General features: G+C 34.7%; 1 protein-coding gene across 2 annotated transcripts in view; it reads right to left on the bottom strand.

Annotated features, from left to right (window-relative positions):
- The window catches only part of IKZF3 (IKAROS family zinc finger 3), an 85,793-nt gene extending 67,971 nt beyond the window's left edge, over nucleotides 1–17,822 (bottom strand). The window contains exon 1 of one of the 2 annotated variants that reach the window (XM_079135403.1): nucleotides 17,489–17,822. In XM_079135403.1, the coding sequence (XP_078991529.1) occupies nucleotides 17,489–17,495 (7 nt within the window). In that variant the 5' untranslated portion in view covers nucleotides 17,496–17,822. The remainder of the gene's footprint in view (nucleotides 1–17,488) is intronic. The other variant, XM_079135404.1, reaches the window with a different exon arrangement.
- Nucleotides 17,823–20,461: the final 2,639 nt, after the last annotated feature.

Raw genomic sequence — 20,461 nt, 5'->3', positions numbered from 1 at the left:
TGACTGTAAAATCTGTGAATGTTAAGATTCGTTGAATTATATACTTTAAATGAGTGAATTGTATAGTATGTGAGTTATATCTCAATAAAACTGTCACAAAACAAACAACAAGGGGATGGGATTGTAGCTCAGTGATAGAGTGCTTGCCTAGCATGTGTGAGGCACTAGGTTCAATTCTCAGCACCACATATAAATAAATGAATAAAATAAAGATCTATCAACATCTTTAAAATATTTAAAACAAATAAACAACAGGATCCTTATAGAGCTACTAACAGAAATAAAGTTTCCAGGACCGATGTTTATACATACTTGGTACACGTGGGTTAATTTTGTCAAAATATAAATCTCATTGATCTTCTACATTTCTCTTATTACTTAAACAGGTAAAGCATGTTCCTGCCTTTGCCATTTACCTTTACCTCTGGCTATAATGCTGTCCCCCATACCAGTGCCCAACAACAACAACCAAAAAGTCACTTCTCTGTTCAAACAGGTGTCTGCTCAAAAGTCACATTATCCAACCAACTTTACCATACTATCCTCTACCCTAGACATCCTATCCTAAAGTCATCCTTCTCTGCCCCTCTCTTTCCCCTTACCTTATTTTAAAATTTCTTAATTATCACTTTTTTTTGAGACAGGTTCTCACACATTTGTCCAGAATGGCCTTGAACCTGCAATCCTCTTGCCTCAGACTCCTGAGTCACTGGAATCATAGGCCTATACCACAATGCCTGACCATTGTTTATTTTTCAATGTCTTTCCCTACTAGAATGTAAATTCCCTATGAACAGAGATGTTGTCTGTTATAACTGTATCTTCAGCCCTCAAAAGAGTGTCCACTCATGATGGGCACTCAATAACATCTGTTAAATGAATGCATGATTTTTTACATCTTTACTGTGATCCCTGTGAATGCTCTGGATCAAGGTTTGGCAAACTATGGCTTGCACCTGTTTTTGTACATCCTGTGAAATAAGAATGGTTTTTATATTTTTAAATGGTTTAAAATAATCAGAAAAATGTATAGTTCATGATACTTGAATATTACATGAAATTTCAATTTCAATGTCCATCAAAGTTTTATTGAAACACAGCCAAAGTCATTCATTTTCATACTGTCTATAACTGTTTTTGTACAACAGCAGAGTTGAGTAGTTGAAACAGAGGCTATGTAACCTGCAAAGCCTGAAATATTGACTATTTTGGTCCTGTACAGAAAAAATGTGCAGAGTCTTACTCTAAATTTGTTACTACTAATAATACTATACTGTCCAGTACAGTAGCCATTAGCTACATGAGCCTATTTAAGTTTAATTTTAAATTGACTTAAATTTAAAATTTGATGTTTCAGTCTCACCAGTCACATTTCAAGCACTCAGCAGAACTCCAATGGGCACTGAACTATATAGTACCTATAAACAACTTTTCCATCATCACACAAAGTTCTTCTGAACAGCACTGCTCTAAATTCTGGAACTTCTTGATGCTGCTTGGGAAACCACTGCAAAGTTACTTAAGACAAACATTTAAAACTCTGAGTCATTGCAGCATGATTCACAAGAGTCAAGATATGGAATTATCCTAAGCATCCATCATTGAATAAATGGATAAAGAAAATGTGGTAATATACACAAAGGAGTACTATTCAGCCTTGCTGGGGATGTGGCTCAAGTGGTAGGGTGCTTGCTTGCCTATCATGCATAAAGCCCTGGGTTCCATCCCCAGCACCATCAAAAAGTCTCTATTAGAATTAATAAATAAATGTAATAAGGTCTTGGGAATACTATTCAGCCTTAAAAAGGAATTCTGTCAATTGTGACAACATGGATGAACCCAGAGGATATTATGTTAAGTGAAATAAGCCAGACACAGTAAATACTGCATGATCTCACTTCACTTACAGGTAGAATCAAACTCATAGAAAAAGACTGGCGGTTTCCAGAGGCTGGGGAGTGGGTAAAGATAGGGAGATGTTGGACAAAGATACAGTTTCAGTTTGACTGAAGGAATAAATTGTTGAGACCTATTGTATAGCAGGTAACTATAGTTAATAATATATTAGAAATGCTAAGAGTAAATTTCAAATGTTTCATAATAAAAATAAGGAGGCGAAGTAATGATATGCTAATTATCTTGATTTAATCATACCACATTGTATACATGTGTTGAAACAACATACTGTACCCCACAGATGTATAAAATTCTAATCTGCCAAATATAATACTAATAAAAACAAGCTAGAAACTAGAAAGTTAAAAAAAAAAAAGCTAACAATTCTGGATAGAGCCAAAAGAAGAAAATCAAACTACGTGTAAAAGTTAAATATCAAACAAAACATCAAAATCTATACTGGAAACAGCTTAACAATGACCATTTTCTATTCTTAATTCCAAAACCCTGTAATTGAAGTTTTCAGGAAAAAGTTGTGATTTTTCATTAACATAGTAACCAAAGAAATAAAGCATTTAGACAACACTTTTCATACCAAGCACTTTACAAATTTCACTGATTTAAAAGTTAATGTGCAGGCTGGGAATGTAGCTCAGTGGTAGAGCACTTGCCTAGCATGTTATGAAGCCCTGGATTCATTCCCAAGGAAAGAAAGGAAGAGGGAGGGGAAAAGAGAGAGGGAGAAAGAAGGGAAAGAAAAAAACAGAAAGGTTGGTTGGCTGATATGGCAATCTACCACACGATGCCAAATGTGGATAAAATATTTTCAAATGTACTTACATGTATGTGTATGAGTATATACCTAACATCATGTTTTCATCAGGACTTTTTGGTATTATTAGATATAACCATTTCTTACCTCATTTAAAAGACAAAATTGGGCCAGATGTGGTGGTGCTTGCCTGTAATCCCAGTGGCTCAGGCGACTGAGGCAGGAGGATTGCATGTTAAAAACCAGACTCAGCAAAAGCAAGGCGCTAAGTAACTCGGTGAGACCCTGTCTCTAAATAGAATTCAAAATAGGGCTGGGATGTGGCTCAGTGGTCGAGTGCCCCAGGGTTCCATCCCCAGTACCAAAAAAAAAAAAAAAAAAAAAAAAAGAAAGAAAGAAAAAAGTAAAAGCCAAAATTATAATACAGCAGATTGTAAATCCTAGTTAACACTCATTCATAAAATATCTTTTACCTTTCTGCACTTCTCATGAGAGTATTTAAAGTCTACTTAAACCATAAGTATTTTCCATTAATACTTCACCTCCTCGTAAAGGACATAATTATTCTATTATTGAGATAGGTGATACATCTGGATACATTGGATAGTAAATGTTAAAAGTTATTTATTGGGGCTGGGGGTTATGGCTCAGTGGTAGAGCACTTGCCTCAAATGTGTGAGGCACTGGGTTCGATTCTCAGCACCACATATACATAAATGAATAAAATAAAGGTCCATCAACAACTAAAAAACATTTTTAAAAAGCTATTTATTTCGTAGCATTCTACTATTATTAGCTATTCCTAGCTGTACTAGGGATCTCAAATTGGTTTCTACTAGTATTGAAAAGAAGCCTTTGTCACATTCTTACTGACAGATGAAATTTCAAATTTGTTTTCATTCCTTCACATTCTCTTTTAACTGATAGAGATACCATCTAAAATTTTCACTTGTTAGAAATTTAAAGATGCCAGAGATTCTAACATTTCATGTGCTACAGAATTAAAAGAGACAATTTGCAAATAAAATTTAAACTTGGAACCAGCAGTAGACCAGTTGAGATTTTGTCAAAGCTCATGTGAATGTTTACTCTTAGCTCCAGTATAAATTATCTATTAATAAAATCAAATATTTACATTAGCAGCAACATTTGCAACCACATTTTTTACTCAAGTAGCTACAAATTTGCCTTTATTTCTGATACTATTAAATAACAATTATTATAAATATTAGTTAACAAAATTCTCTTTGCTTCAGAAATCATATTTCTACTCACTGGTATGTTTTCCTCATAGACTCTAAAGGAAAGCAAAAGACAAATTTCAAAGAGAATCCTGTACTGAATTTGCCAACTGCAGGTAGTGCTCAAGCCTGACAGGTGCCAGGAAGCTATCTCTAAATGCTGATATTTCCTTTTTATCTTCACAACAGTAAACTGACACCCTAATCTCAATGTCTCTTTTTTAAAAAAAGTTTCTCTAATGTAAAATGTCCACTTTTGTTTCTTCACTAAACATTTGGAAACTGAGGCACTGACAAGTATGTTTTCACTATTGCAATATTAATACCTGGGACTACAAACATGGCAGAAGAGTGTCAGCTACCATTTCTGAAAAGCCCTTTGCCTGTTCTCTTTATCACCAACACATACCATCATTCCTGGAATTCTAATACCATAAGAACAAGATGAAAATTGATCCTTATAACTGATGACATCAGAATATTAGAATTGGAATGCATATCTTAACTAGTTTTCCACTCCTTCTCCTGCCACCTCATGCTTACGTTTCCTTTAATATTCTCCTACTGTACAACCTCTGCTTAGACATTTCCAATACAGAAGTTATTCTTTTCCATTTCAGGGCAACTCAAGAGTATTTTTTTTTTAATTTTAAAGTTCTTTAAATGTAGCTGAACTCAATTTCCTGAAATGTCCACTTCAGGACCTAGTTCAGCTTTCTGGAAACACATATTACTGATGCCACCTCTCGGCTCCCTAACCATATTGAGGGTTTTCTTTTGAACATGTTTTTGTTTGCATGTGGTCCTTCAAAAACGTGGCACTGGGTTGGGGATATAGCTCAGTTGATAGAGTACTTGCCTCACATGTACGAGACCCTGGGTTCAATCCCCAGCACCACAAAAAACAAAACTTGTCATCAAGTACTCAACCCAGTAGTGCAATGAGATTTTTTTTTTAATCTCATAGCATTGCTAAAAGAAAACCAAATGTAATGGCATTTATTAGTTCCCATTTTTAAGAAAAGATCTAAGACACACAGAATGACCATATTTTAAAAAAAGGGGAAAATCAAGTAATTATATAGGAATGGGATTCCTCTCTTGAGTTTCATTGTTGCAGAGAATATAATTATGTTTTAAATGCCTTCCTACACAAATTGTAGGTCTTAGAAAGTCAAAACTGAAGATATTTTAGGTTCAATTAATTTCAAATATCTCAGTTGACTAATTTTGTGTATTACTGTTGATTGAAGGGAAAAGATTTTTTTTTTAAATGAAGAGCATGGCTTACAGTGAGAGTAATCTCTCCAGCCACAAAAATACTTCCTTCCCTACTTCCCTGGACTAAGGTAAAACATTAAGAAACATTAAGATTATTTGTCTAAGGGCACCAGGTCAAACAGCCCACATTAGCATTTCTGTTCTTCCTACCCTACCCTTGTATATAAAGCATTCCATTTTCCCCTGGATTAAGTGTCTAATGAGGAAATTATAGACTGTAAAGCATAGATGAATTGTTGTCAACTATAGCTAAAACAACAAATTCAATATCTAGTGTTATTTTCCTTGAGAAATCAGTTACACTAAAGTTGTAAAATTGTTATTTGTGTGTGTGTGTGTGTGTGTGTGTGTGTGTGTGTATAAAATATATCGTGTAGAAAGAAAAGGAAGAATGGATATTTCATGTCAGTGCTACTTAAAAGAAAATGTGCTAAAATGACTGAATCCATCAAATTCAAATTGAGACTTTATTTTACAACTTTAAAATGCCTAGTATTTGTTATAAAATAATTAGGGTCAAAATAGAATTTATAATTTAAAGTGTGTAATTGACCTAAATGTGAAAATTTAAACAATCAAATTTCTAGAGGAATAACTAAGAGGCTATTTTCATGGTCTTAGGGAAGGCAAAGATTTCTTAAACAGGACATAAAAGCACCTCATCACAAAAGAAAGACAATTGATAAATTAGTCATTAAAATTTGGAATTCTATTCATCAAGTAGACTAATAAACAAGTCATAGACTGGGTGAAAATACTTTCAATACACATCTGACAAAATATATGTCTCCAAAATGTTTTTTTTTTTTTTTTTTTTGGTGGTTGGGATAGAACCCCCAGGGCCTTGTGCTTGCAAGGCAAGCACTCTACCGACTGAGCTATCTCCCCAGCCCTCCAAAATGTTTTTTAAATGCTTACAAAATCAGTAAGAAAAGAGAAAATCAATCAAAACAACAACAACAACAACAAAAAAAACTTAAATAACCAGGAAAGAATATATCCAAATGGCCAATAAACATAGGAAAGATACTTAATGTCTTTACTCATCAGAAAATGCAAATTAAAATCACAAGGAAATACTACTACACACCCATCACAATGGTTAAAATTAAAAAGACTGACAATAGTAAGTGTTGACAAGATGTGGAACATATGAAACACTCATACATTGACAGTGTAGGGTAAAGTGGTCCAACCACTTTGGAAACTACAGCAATATGTATCAAAGTTGAACATACGCCTATATTTTGACCCAGAAATGCTAAGTCCTAGATAGATTCAAGAGGCATGAATGTATATGTTCACCAAAAGACACATATAAGAATGTTCATAACATAGCTAAATACTAGAAACAATCAAATGTTCAACAGTAGATGAATAAATAAACTGTGGTACATTCATATTATTCAATGACAATACAGATGCATCTCAAAATATGTTAAGGAAAAGAAGCCAGATGTTAGAAAAAAATCACAACTTGTCTAATTCCATTTATATGGAATTCAAGAACAGGAAAACTAATCTATGATGACAGAAGTCGAAGTGTTTAATTGGGGACAAAAGGAGATATAAATAATAAATAGACACAAGGAATCCTTCCGGAGGAATAGTCCATACCTTAATCTGGAAGGTTGTATATAAGTTAAAAACAATCAAACTATATATGTTAAGACATATACTTTATTGTATATGTTATTTCTTAATTTAAAAAAATTTATCAAGCACAAACTTTCATCAGGCATCTAATATCCTAAATCTTAGAGATGCAATTGTAGCAATATCTTCCCACTGTGAGGAAGAGTTTCTAATGGATCTATCATAGAATCTTTACTATATCTATATTAATCACCCACTGAATGGGCTCCATGTAGCTTAAAAATTCTCAGTTTTAAGGACCGTGATTTATATGCTATGATTTGATAGGTTTGAGTTTCTCCCAAGGGTATGTGTGTTGGAAACTTGGTGCTCAAGGAAGTGGTACTGGGAGATGGTGGAACCTAGTAGAAGGTCCTTAGGTGATCAAGGGCACTATCCTGAAAAGGGGATTAAAGAAGTTCTAGTGCAAGTCCCAGGTAGCTCTATCCATACCCTCTGTCCCACTTTTGGTAGTTCTGGAGGGAGGATTATACAAACAGCAAGTCTGGCCTCTCCCTCTTTTCTGCTTCCTGATTTGAGATGTGTTCACTTGCTCTTACATGTACTCCTAACATGATGTGATACCACCTACCATCTCCCCAGAGGCTTAACCAATGGGGCTGCATAATCCTGAACTTTAAACCTCCGAACTGTGTGCTAAATAAACCTCTTTTCTTCATAAAGTAGATATGTATTTCATTATAGTAACACAAAATTGATTTACATGTGTTGTGTGACAATTAAATGTAAAGATATTTTCAGTGATAGTTAATTCCAGAATCTCCCTGAGAACTGGGATTTCAAAATCTGTTTTTATTTTACTCTTTTTTTCCCTAATACACTTAGGCTACAGATTATATGTATACCACTTATCTATAGAAAAAACAAAAATAAATAAACAAACAAAAAAACCTCTTTATCCACATTTCCCTCCAGCAGCAGCCCCATTAATTTCTTCACCTTGTAGCTAAGTTTCTGGGGGGAAGAAACAGTCTGTTATCAACATTTCTACTTCCTGTATTCCTATTTCTGTTTTAACCACTTTGATTTGGTTTCTTAACCATCTCTCCACAGAAACCATTTTTGTCAAGGTCTCTACAAAGTCTTATGTGACCAAAACCAGTCCACACTTTTGGTCCTCATCTTGCTTAATTTCTCAGTCATGTTCAACATAACTGAGCATTCACTTCTTAATGAGTATCCTATCTTTAATCCTGTTACACCACACTCCCCTGGTTTTCCTCCTGTCTCACTGGTTGCTTTCTCTTTTGCTGCCCTGCCTCCTCTACATGACCAAATGTGGAATTTCTTAGGGCTCTATCTTGAGCCCCCTTCTTTAAGTACACTCTCTTTTCAAGTGATTCCACATTCATTCTCTTGGCTTTAAATATCATTTACATAAATGATAGGATGACCAAATTCCCATATCTAATCTCTCTCCTTTAGAAGTCACCAATTCTTCCCTCTACCATTAGTTCCCATATTAGTGTTCTTTTTATTTCCTTCATAGAACTTAGAAAAATTTTATGTGTCTATTTTCCTTACCCAACTAAATTCCACTAGGGTCAATAGTTTTTCATCACTGCATTTCCTATATTTTGCATACATGGCACAAAAAAAGGCATTCAATAAATTTTTAAATAAAGAATGTGGTGCTGACGATACAGCCCACCTCGTAGGGAACTTGCCTAGCATGCAGAAGGACCAGGGTTTGAATCCCCAGCACCAAGGGATGGAAAAAAATAAAAATTAAAAAAATAAAGAATGCATAAAGCTTTCTGACCTTTTGAATTACATTGTGTAATAAATGTCGTATTACAAAATTAGCCAAAATTAAATATTTTAAAGCTTTCATTGTTCAACTACCTTTAAAAATACAAACAATAAAAAACATACACTAAATCTACATATAAAGATGATCCATCACTGATGCAACATGTGCTGAGTGTCAATAGGTTTCACTGATCTGTGCAAACCCTGGGCAATGCTTGTCAAACTTTAATGTGCACAAAAATTCCCTAGGGATTTTTTTTTAAATGCAGCTCCTGATTCAGTAAGTCTTGCCTGAGTTTCTACATTTGCAGCAATTGTTAGGGTTACAATTGATGCTCATGCTGCTGTCCACAGGCCATATTTAGATTAGCAAGGCTCTAAAGAATACCCTCAAAGGACTTCTGCACTAAACTGAATATTTGCTGAACCCTAATTTTGTGTCTAGTATTATGCAAGGTGATTTCATACACATTATCTTACTTAAATGGTGACTGGCCTCTTGTGGTATAGGAAACTCTTATTTACCCAAAAGAGTAGTTCTCAATCTTACCAAGACCTAGTGCCCTCGTTTAGACAACAGTATCTTATAATATCTTTTACTAATGTGAATTAAATATTGCCTATCAACACGTCCATTTTCTTTTTTAAAAAATAAGGCCCCAATTGTAAACATGAAATGAATGAAAATCAAATAATAATAAAACATATAATCTATATTTCAAAATATAAATTTACCAGCACAATTATTTTAGAAGGCAGAATAAGAAGACAGTCGAATGTATTTGTTGAATCACTGTGAATGAAACACCCAAATGCAGAAGGATACAAAAGTATCATCAACAGTGGTAAAATTATTCGTTCTGGCTGGGAATGGTCCACTTGTAATCCCAGGGACTTGAGAGGCTGAGGAAGGAGTATTGCAAGTTTGAGTTCAGCCTCAGCAAGTTAAGAAGGCCTTAAACAACTTAGCAAGACCCTTTCTCAAAATAAAAAAATAAGAAGGGTTGGAGATGTAGTTCAGTGAAAATGGACTCTAGGTTTCAATCCCCATTACCAAAAATAATAATAATAAAAATTATTCATAGAGTATTGGTTCTGAACCAAACAAAAAAGTCACCCTCCCTCAATTTACCCGGTAGTTGAAATCCTAAACAAATTAGAGTGAACTAAAACCATGCAAAAATACTTCATGTTTAGGGGTTGGGGGTGTGGCTCAATGGTAGACTGCTTGCTGGCATGCATGAGGACCTAGGTTCGATCCCCAGAACTACAAAAGAAAAAAGACTTCATGTTTAAACAAAAAATGGAGTAAGAGTCTAGTAGTCATCAGACTCAAAATGTCACAAAGTGTCAACAAAGGAACAAAATCTTCCTAGAATAAGGGGTGGCTTTCTAAAGGAGATGGCATTTGGGATGGTCCGTTATCAACAAGTGAAGATTTCAATTGACTATTAACATTGGGAAGCCAGGAGATTAGATAGATTTGGAGTGGAAATTAGTTCATTTTTGTACTTCTTAAAATGGAAAAACAGGATTAGAAAAATGCAGTCAGTGTTCAGGGAACAGTAACCACTTTAGAATAACACTGAGGACAGGGGATTCAGCTGGAAAGGTTTGTGAAGGCTACACTGTGGAGCATCTAAAATGCCCAACTAAGAAATACTTAAAATGGGTTTTGAGTAGGGGATTAATTTGATATTTATGTAGATCATTCTGGCACCAATCAAGAGAAGCAAGCTGAGATAAGGTTACCAGTGGGCGACAGGGGGCATGCAATGGTCCGAATCAGCAGTTTCCAAGATGTGTTTGTTCTATGGAACTCTGGGATTCCAGAGGGCCACCAAAGGTGCTGATCTTTGGCAGAGGAAATGCAAGCCTCACAGTAGTCTCTTGCTTCCTCCCCCCTCTCTCATCTGGAGCACCACACATGCATCTGTCCCACATAAGAATCTGGTATAAGAGGGTGTTTCTTTGTTAAAAACAAGGTTTTTTGTTTTGTTTTGTTTTGTTTTTGTGTCTAATTCTTGTTGAACTATGATGGTCTCAAGGCCATCATCCAATCAACAAGTGTCATGGAATAGAGTAGAAGCCATAAGATCTATAGGCACTAGATGATTTTTTAATATCAACTTGTTCAATCATTATTTGTCCTACTATATAGATTATATCTCCCTCCCCAAATTAGATTTAAAATTTCTATTTAGGTTTGGGGCAATTAGGACATTATGCCACTGATTTTTGCAATGGTGATCTGTGGAGTCCTTTAAGAAACTCCAAATTTCTTTCAATGAAATGTGCATGCCAAGCAATTGGCTTGGCACAGTTAGAAGCTATTTATTTGCTTGTGCATTTTTGTTTCCTAATTCTACTAATTTGAGTTTTATATACATTATCCCACTTAAATCTTTATAGAAGGTATAACATTTACAAATTGTCAAGTATTATTATGTTCTTTCAGGGTGATTCACAAAGAGTCAAAAACTGGTTACATTCATAAGTGCCAAGGGTCTATTTTATAGTAAATTCTTGTTTGTCAAGTTTACTTGTCAATATTACTTCTATAATGCATGAAAATGTTAAAATGCTATCTCTTCTTAATTCTTTCATCTACTCACAAAAATATCATTCATTCTGGGAGATTTTGCTTTAGAGTAGCAAGCAGAAGTGTGTTGGTTAGGATGGTTCATAAATCCTTTTGTTCTGCTAAAATGGCTTGGAAACCAAAAGAAGTATAGAACCAGTACTTTACAGCAGTTATGAATAATTTCTCTTTCCTAGCCCCCCTTGAATCTATTGGCACATCATTCATTACTTTAGACAAATATTTTTTGTAAGTTATTGGTCCATCTATTTCTCAAAGTCTGAAAGGTGTAGCATAATACCTACAGTACCAAAATGGAGCTAGGATGTTTCTTGTAACAGAAGAAGTTGTTTAGCTCTAGGGTCCAGAGGTTTAACTTCATTCAGTCATGCATTCTATTGAACTTGCTGAATCTTAGTCATGCTGGCTCCCAGAGGCTATTTAGTAGGAAAGTGACTGTTTTGATACTACTAGTTTTAAACCTTTATAAAAGAGGCATTTTGTTTTTTCAAATGAAATCTTAAATGGATTTACCATATATATAAAACAGATAAAGGGTTGTCTTAGTAATGTATAATAATAATTCCAAATATGTAATAACTATTAAAAAGTCAAACCATGAGAACAAGAAGACTTTTAATAAACAAAACTAAAAACTTTTGAGTTGTGGATGAAAACTGCAGATTTATCCATCAATTTCAGGGATGGGGTATAGCTCAGCATCAGAGTACTTGCCTAGCATGCATGAGGCCCTAAGTTCAATCCCCAGCACCACACAAAAAGGTTTAGGTTTATCTGTCAGTTTCAACACATTTATCAGTTCTGTATTTTGTCTTATTTGCCAATATGGAACAAATTGAAGATGCACACATGTAAAAACTATTACCACTTAAAAGTGCTTCACCTGGGTTGGGGTTGTAGAGCAGTGGTAGAGCTCTTGCCTAGCATGTGTGAGGCACTGGATCCAATTCTCAGCACCGCATATAAACAAAATAAAGGTCCATTGACAACTTAAAAAAATATTTTTCTTAAAAAAGTGCTTCACCTTCTTATTTCAGAATTCTTTTGTGTGTGTGGTACTGGGGATCAAACCTGGGGCCTCACACATGCTGGGCATGTGCTCTGAAACTAAGCTATATCCCAGGCCCAGAATAATGTTTAATTAAATAATTCTCAAACATTTGGAAAATAAAGTAAGCAAACTTTGAAAGTGGAATCACTGAAGATATTTAATATTCATAATTCTGAATGAATACTGAACATAAAAATCAGTCAAGAACTCAACCTTATAATAAATATTTAAAAGATTTATAATATATAATCAGGATGTTCTTGTTTGTTATACTGATAACAAAAGCATGTTCTAAGCACCTGAATTGAGTCTTTATTAGACACTAGATTATTATGTATAGGGAATAAGAGAATTAGTAGTATTCTTAGTTAAATTATTTTATGTGAGCAAATAAATACAAGAGAGAAGAGATCAGTAAGAATCCACAATCTTACTCAAGTCACATTTATAAAATTTTACTCTTTCCAGAGATGGCAAAAAAAAAGTTCTATTTTGAGTTCGGGGGATAAATTTATATATTGATAATTTTCAATGCATTAAAATTTGGAATGTTGGGGCTGGGGTTGTAGAGTGTTTGCCTAGCGTGCATGAGGCACTGGGTTCAGTTCTCAGCACCACATATAAATAAATAAAATAAAGGTCCATTGACAACTAAAAAAATTTTTTTTTAAATTTGGAATGTCATGTGAAAATCAAATGAAAATTTAAATCAAGTTAGGCTCTGAAGCATATTTGTGAGACTGGCTACCCTGTATACAAGCATATAATCAACTATTAAGGAGTGTAAGAAGTTGAGGTCAACTGATTCTTAATTGCAGAAATAAAGGCAAATGACAGCAGAAAGGATTAATTGTTAAATATTATCAAAATTAATTTATTTTAGTTTTCAGACTGGAAGAAATTAATTTCCATTAGTTATGATGTAATTCATATCTATAAACAATGTTTATAGGTTGGTAAGGGTAATATTTTATTCATTTCTACAGATTCTGTATGTCTACTTTGACAAAAAATTATTTTGATGTACCAAATAGTCTGGTAAAGTGATAATCTCTCAAATAGACATTACTTCTCACATGAACTGCTATTGCTGTGACAGAAAACTCAAATGAAACAAGTTTTTCTCAACAACTTTAAAAAATCTAAGGCCTAGCTCAGTAGAAGAGCACTTGCCTAACATGTGTGAGGCACTGGGTTTGAGTCTTAGAACCACACATAAACAAATAAAATAAAGTCCATCAATAACTAAGAAATATTTTTAAAAAGAATCTAAACATTTGTTGTGAAAAATGGCTTACTGTGGAAATTGCAATATATCACTGAAATAAAAATGTATCAACATTTTTAGACAAATCCAAAAGCTACAAGGCACTATTTTGTTTTTGTTTTTGTTTTCTAGAGCAGAACCAATACTGGATTAGAAAACGATGGTAGTATTTATCATATTGGATTTAGCCAAATCCAGTCTCTTCTGCTAGGACTTCAATAGCACCTCTGACAAGTTAACCAGCAAAATTAACCTGTTTCAATATCACTATACATTGAGTAATCCTTATCTGAAGTGTTTGGGACCTGAAATGTTTCAGATTTTGGATTTTTCATCTTGGAATATAACACATACATAATGAGATATCCTAGGGATGGGACCCAAATCTAAACATGAAATTCATTTATGTTTCACATATACTTATACACATAGCCTAACTTTAGTTTTACACAACATTTTAAGTGCTCTTGCATTTTTACTTCAACAAGTCACATGAGGTTAGAGGTAAATTTTCCACTTGGGGCATCATGTCAGCACTCAAAAAGTTTCAGATTTTATGCTGGGTGTAGTGGTGCATGCCTATAATCCCAGCAACTCAGGAGGCTGATACAAGAGGATCACAAGTTCAAAGCCAGTCTCAGCACCTTAACAAGGCCCTAAGCAACTTAGTGAGACCCTGTCTCAAAATAAAAAATAAAAAGGGCTGGGGACATGGCTCAGTAGCTAAGCACCCCTAGATTTAATCCCTAGTCACAAAAAGTTTCAGATTTTGGATTAGAGATGCTCAATTGGTATTTTAAAAGTATCACTTCCAGTGATGCTGATTTTGTGGCACTATCTATATCTTACTAATTTATTTTAATGAACTAATATGTGATCCTTAAATCTACTTATATAAAGTTAATAGTTGATATTTGGTTTTAAGTGACAATCTAGCAAAAAAAAATCAGTAACAATTTTATTGTTTAAACTTTGTACATTTATATCATTTAAGTACTTTAAAAAATTACTTGAGTATGTAACAAAGAATCTCTAGCACTAATATCCTACTCACAAAAAATTGTTTAAATAAAATGCATCATGATTAACACAATGAAAATTATTTTTCAGCATTATTTTTCCTAATTGAATGCAACAAACTCTGAGGGGCCTGCTATGAACCAGCAACTGCCCCTGACACTTAGCATACAAAAATAAAAGAGTCTCTGCCCTCCAAAAGTCTAAAGACCAGAGGAGGAATAAATGTTTAAGTCAATAAATAATTTTAATACACTGTGGTAGAAGTAGACACAGAAGGGACAGGCTCTTAACCTAGGTGGAGGGAGACAGGGACTGGATAGGGGTTATCACCAGAAGGTACAGGGGGAAGTCATCCTAAGAAGAACATCAAAGCTATCAATCATTACCTACAAGAAAACTACCAATCATTACCTGTGAAAGTCATTTTGTGGACCACCTCATTTCCCAATCATACTAAATAGAAGAGATTATAATGCAAATAATAAAATTTAGAGATACATAAAGAGTCTTTGGATAGAAAATATTTAGGGTCATCTCAGCACCCAAAAAAAAAAAAAAAAATTTAGGGTCACATATTGTGAGAAAAGAAAAAGGTTATCAAGTTTGGCTTATTATATGCATTAACTCTTCATTTTTACATGACAAGATTTCTATTTCAAAAGCTTATTTCATCCAATATCTTCAAACATGAAAAGTCTCAATAAAAATAAATGTCCTGGGGCTGGGGATATAGCTCAGTTGGTAGAATGCTTGCCTAGCAAGCACAAGGCCGTGAGTTTGATCCCCAACACCACAAAAAAATAATAAATAAATAAATGTCCATTAATGAAGGGAAATATAAATGAATGAAGAACTATTTTATATATTGAAAGGATGGACAATACAGTCTTACACTTTAGAACAGACTACAGTATATTGATTTGACCCCCAAATTAAGCAGAAAATAAAGGTAATCCATAAAATAATCTACTTTCTTACATTGCCAAGAAAGGTATGTGCTGTAGGTCAAAAATGCTATTCTTAGATTGAACCCAAACTATCAAAATGATAATAAAAATATTTTAAATGTCAAAAACAAAACCCAGATTAGTCAATCGTGCATGACTATAAAGAATTAGATGCTTTACTACATCAACTACTCTGTCCTCAGGACCTGATGTTCATCATATCTTATTTTTTCCTTTAAATGTTTAAGTTTTTGCATTAAGCATACTATACACCATATATCTCTATGGACCAATAAATTTAAAGTCATCTAAGCTCATAACCTTCTAAAATCACTGATCTGTATTCTCTCTTTTTCACTTACAGTCTATATATCCTGAATTAAATTTTATACAAGTTTTCATCCCTTTCCTCTTCATAGTCTCTTTATCAGGATTACCTAAAAGTATGTTAGGACACCAATATCCTAAAACACACCATGTAGTTTAATTTCTTTATTTCACATTGAATAAATGAATTCAGTAATAACGTTTATAGAGAAATACTCCAGTTTCTATGGATTTACACCAATTTCATACATTATTCTTGATAAGTGATATTATTAAAACTAGGAAAAAATAATGGTGGAATATTGATTTATAACTTCACAAAAACAAATTAATTACTTGCAGTAATTAAAGTATTAGCGCTTTTGAAAATTATTTTTCCCATAATATACAGCAACCCAAGTTGTTTTTTTTTTTCCTGTTCTTGGCCAATAAAACATTTATGTTGAAAATAACACTTCATAAACCATTACTGAAATGTTCAAAGTGCAAAACGTTCTAAGTAATTTTCTAAACCCTGATAATCAAAAAATTAAAAACATAAGGATATTTTCACAAAACATTTGAAGCATTATTCAATAATGGTCATTTAAAAGTTCCTATTTAATAAATAATACTGCTCATTGAATTATATCATTTGGCATTTTATTTAGAAAAATGAAATGTTTATGTGGACCAAGGCAGTAAAAATAATGTTGTAAGCAAATCCATGTAGAAATTGAGGATTTAGGACTGTATTATTACACTTAATCATATAGTGAAACAAAAGCCTTACCATATTTATCTGTATCCCAAAGTATTTATTCATATTTTCATAACTTCACATGCTCTAGAACTAAAACTGCCAAAGATCAAGGTTCATTGTCAATAAGAGATACTTCAATTATTGTGAAGAAAAATTTGCTCATAGCTACCAAAAAAAAAATCTTTCAAGTAGTTGTGTCAGTATTTCACTTTTAAACAGAATGTTTTTTAAATTCTCATTTTCTAAATACCGCCTCTTCTTCCCAGTTGAGACACATCTGCCATTTTCAAACTTTTGATGAAAAGACTATTGAAGATTCTACAATAGCAGTGTAGTTTGGTACCCCATGAAAATACGTTATTTTTTTTTTTTTTTAGAAGAAAGGATATTTTTATGACTTCCAAGTTAATTCAAATGAAACTCTTAATGTAACCTGAATTGTGCTTTGGGGGAAATAAGAGTTCATTAGAAGACAGAATTCCAAAGAAACTGCAAGTGGCAACAACTTTAAAATGGACCTTTCCCATATGATGGCATTGACTCTTAGAAGAAAAAAGTAGTCACTTTATTCAGAACAAATCACTCCGCCCAGCCTAATTCCAATGGATGCTGTGATCCCAAACATCACAAAGCACTGTTTTACCCCAGGTTTGTTGCTAATTCAGGAACGACCCATAAATACTCTTCCTCTGCAGACTTCGCACCGACCCCTCGTGTCTGACAACCCATAAGAAACAAATGCGGAGAAGTTATAACTTTTTAAAGTTGGTGAAGGGAATGTATGAGAACCTACATGATCTGCCCTCTGAAATACTTCGCATTTACTTTTGACAAAAGAAATAACTAGAGGCAAAACCGAGATTCAGAAGGAACTCTGCCGCGTGTACTGGCAGAGCTCCTCAAAGACCCTTCAAGAAAAGTGCTGGAGGCTCACCTTCCATGTCGCCGCCGGGCTCCGCAGGTCTGGAGCCGCCGCTCTGGCTGCCCTGCCGCTCCACGTGCTCCTGCCGTCGCCAGGACGCAGCGCGCAGCTGGCGGGAGATTCCCGACTCGGGGAGTCCCCGGGATCTGGCCGCGCGTCGGCGCAGATTGAAGGGGCCCCCGGAGCCGGCGACCCGGCGGTGAGCGGGGTTACAGCGGCGCTGGCTGGCGGCGGCTTTAAAGGACGCTCATGCTCACCGCCGAGCGCCGCAGGTTTCGGCACCTTCAGCCGGTTTTGAACCTCAAACCCGAGGAACCCAGGTAGTATGGAAGGAGCGCATCAATGAATTGTCTCAGAACTCTATTTTGAAGGATAAGGGATGAGAGAGTAATGTCACATAGAGAGGGTGTCTGTATTGCTTTCTCAGCCAGCTCAAGTTCACAGAGGTGTGTCTTAAATGGAAAGACCTAAATTTATTTATTTATTTTTGTCTAACTGCAGAGACCATAGCCTTGAAAACCAATCACTGAGAACTCACCTCATGGAAGGTACTCATTGTGGGGTTTTTTCCTTCCTCAGTTTTTTACTTCATTTGATAAAAGCTCTTGTCCAAGTTTTCAGATCGTTCAAAAGTATGTTAGGACTTTTATCCACTGAACTTTTTTTTAATTTGGGAGAGCAATTATTTCATTTTTGTTTTCCCTTCTGGGAACTAGTTGGTTTGTTTGCCACAACTCATAAAATTCAACTCTCTTTATGCATGTTTATTTTCTACTACCCCTTCTCCTCCTAAATAGTACACTTACAAATACACATATATAATGTATTAGAAAACCAAGTAAAGAAAGTGGAGAGAGGAGGGATGAGATAGTAAAACTGACTGAAAGATGTTAGTTCACAGAGAGGGACTGGTCAGTATTTTCCCCAACATCCTCCCCTCTTTATAGATGTAAAGCATATATCTGATTGGAGGGAGAAGAAAAGGGAAGTTCCCTTTTTCCTTTTCCTCTTCCTTAGAGAGTAGTAATGCAGTCCACTGTTGCATATTAAGAACGTTGTTATGGAAGATAATAAAAGTTTTAAAATAAAAGGTAACCTTATCTCACACAAGATCTTAAGGGACATAATTTAGGTGAGTCCTTCCAATGATGCCCAATGTGTTGAGTGGACAGTATACAAACGATTCCACTGCCATCTTTGTTAGAAAATCATATTGTTGGTGTGTACAAATATATTTGATACTTAAAGTTGAGGACTTTTACATCAGCAAACCATATCAAAAGAAACTGTTTAGGAGTTAAAACATACACAGTGTATGCTTATGAAGTTTAAATACCACCTTGGTATATAGGTGATCTGTGCTATTTATATTTTTTTAATTTTTTAAACTGTCTAACTTGTACTTGCTTTAGGATCAAATACCACAGTAGCATCTCTACAGCTATGAGTTGGGAGAACCCCAACAGTTCCTGCAGAACTCCAGGATAATATCAATTTCAGAGAAATACTCTATAAACACTAGGTTTAATTTTAGTACTGAAAGGGGAAATCTGTTGTTTGTTTCTAAAAGCAAAAAATAGAACATCAAAAGTAGCAGAAGAGGAACTATAAACTTTCACAGGGATGGTGTGAGGATGAATCCTTATTTGGTTATTAAAAAGTTACAAAGAAACTTCTATTATCTGCCATAACAACTAACAATGGACTGCATGGCTACTCTGTAAATATTTAGTTAAGTATTGAGTATTTTAGACTCTACAGTGATATCTTAAAGGATAAAAAAAAGAATAAAATAATTTATGTAGCTACTACATCCTCAAGGTGGAGTATAAATCCCACTCTAAGTGTAGCCTGCACATAGTGTCTTCCTTCCAAAAATTACTGGAAGGGGAAAGGGAGTAACTTTTTAATGGAAAAAACTGACAAAACCCTACCTTTGCCAGGCATTCAAGGTTAACATCAACAGTTGAAAGACAGGTTGACAGTATGTACTCTTGATAAGATGTAATGAGAATGTCACATAATTTTACCTTGGAGGTCTTCCTCTCAAAACTCCACAGTTCTAGACTAATAACAAGAAAAACATCAGATAATTTCCAACCGAGGCTTTCTTAAAAAATACTGATCACTTAAGCCCAGGTCAAGATCATCAAAAACAAGAAAATATGAGACACTGTCACAGCCAAGGGGGATTGACAAATTTAGCGTAAGAAACTGAATGGGCCCCTGGAGCAGAAAAACTAAGGTGAAAACTACCAAAATCTGAATAAAGTATGGACTTCATTTAATAGTAATGTATTGATTTCCTAATTGTGTGAAACATACCATACTAATGGAAGATGTCAAATAACAGGAAAAACTGGGGGAGGATACATGAGAATTCTACACGGTCTTTGCAATTTTTCTGTAAATGGAAAACCTCTAAAATAAATTTATTTAAAGAGTGGATGGGTACTTTGAACAGACAACTACTACACTATTGATGAAGACTCATCTCATCAGAGCCAAAATGTATTGCATGGGTGTCACAAGGATCAATTACTTTATGGTAAGTGGGAAGTCAGAGAAACACTGTAGGTATATAATGTTTGATTAAAACTGCAATGACAAACTTACAGGGAATCGGAGACCGAATAAATGTGTCTTCATCATCACCACCTCAAAAAAGGGAACAGTTGAGACTAAACCATGAATCTAGACACTGGCAACTGACACTGGGTGGATCTGACTCATTGAATCACATTTCACGGTTCAGTCTATGTAGGCAAAATTAACAGTGACTAAAAATGAGATTACTGACAAAGGTTGCTCCCGGACCATCTGAGATAGTCCAAATACTGACTCGACTCTAGGGAAATAAAACTGAAAACTCTTGGTCTCAACCAAAATAACCATTCTGCACCCTGTCTGAACCTTGGGCTCTCTGCCTACCAGCCTACTCAAAACCACTACTGAGGGTGGCGTCCCGCTGCTAAGAAATAGACA

The sequence above is a fragment of the Sciurus vulgaris genome, assembly GCF_902686455.1.
Source record: "Sciurus vulgaris genome assembly, chromosome: 3".
Lineage (NCBI taxonomy): Eukaryota > Metazoa > Chordata > Mammalia > Rodentia > Sciuridae > Sciurus > Sciurus vulgaris.
Note: the sequence above shows the minus strand (reverse complement) of the source record. Positions and strands in the feature narration are given on the sequence as shown.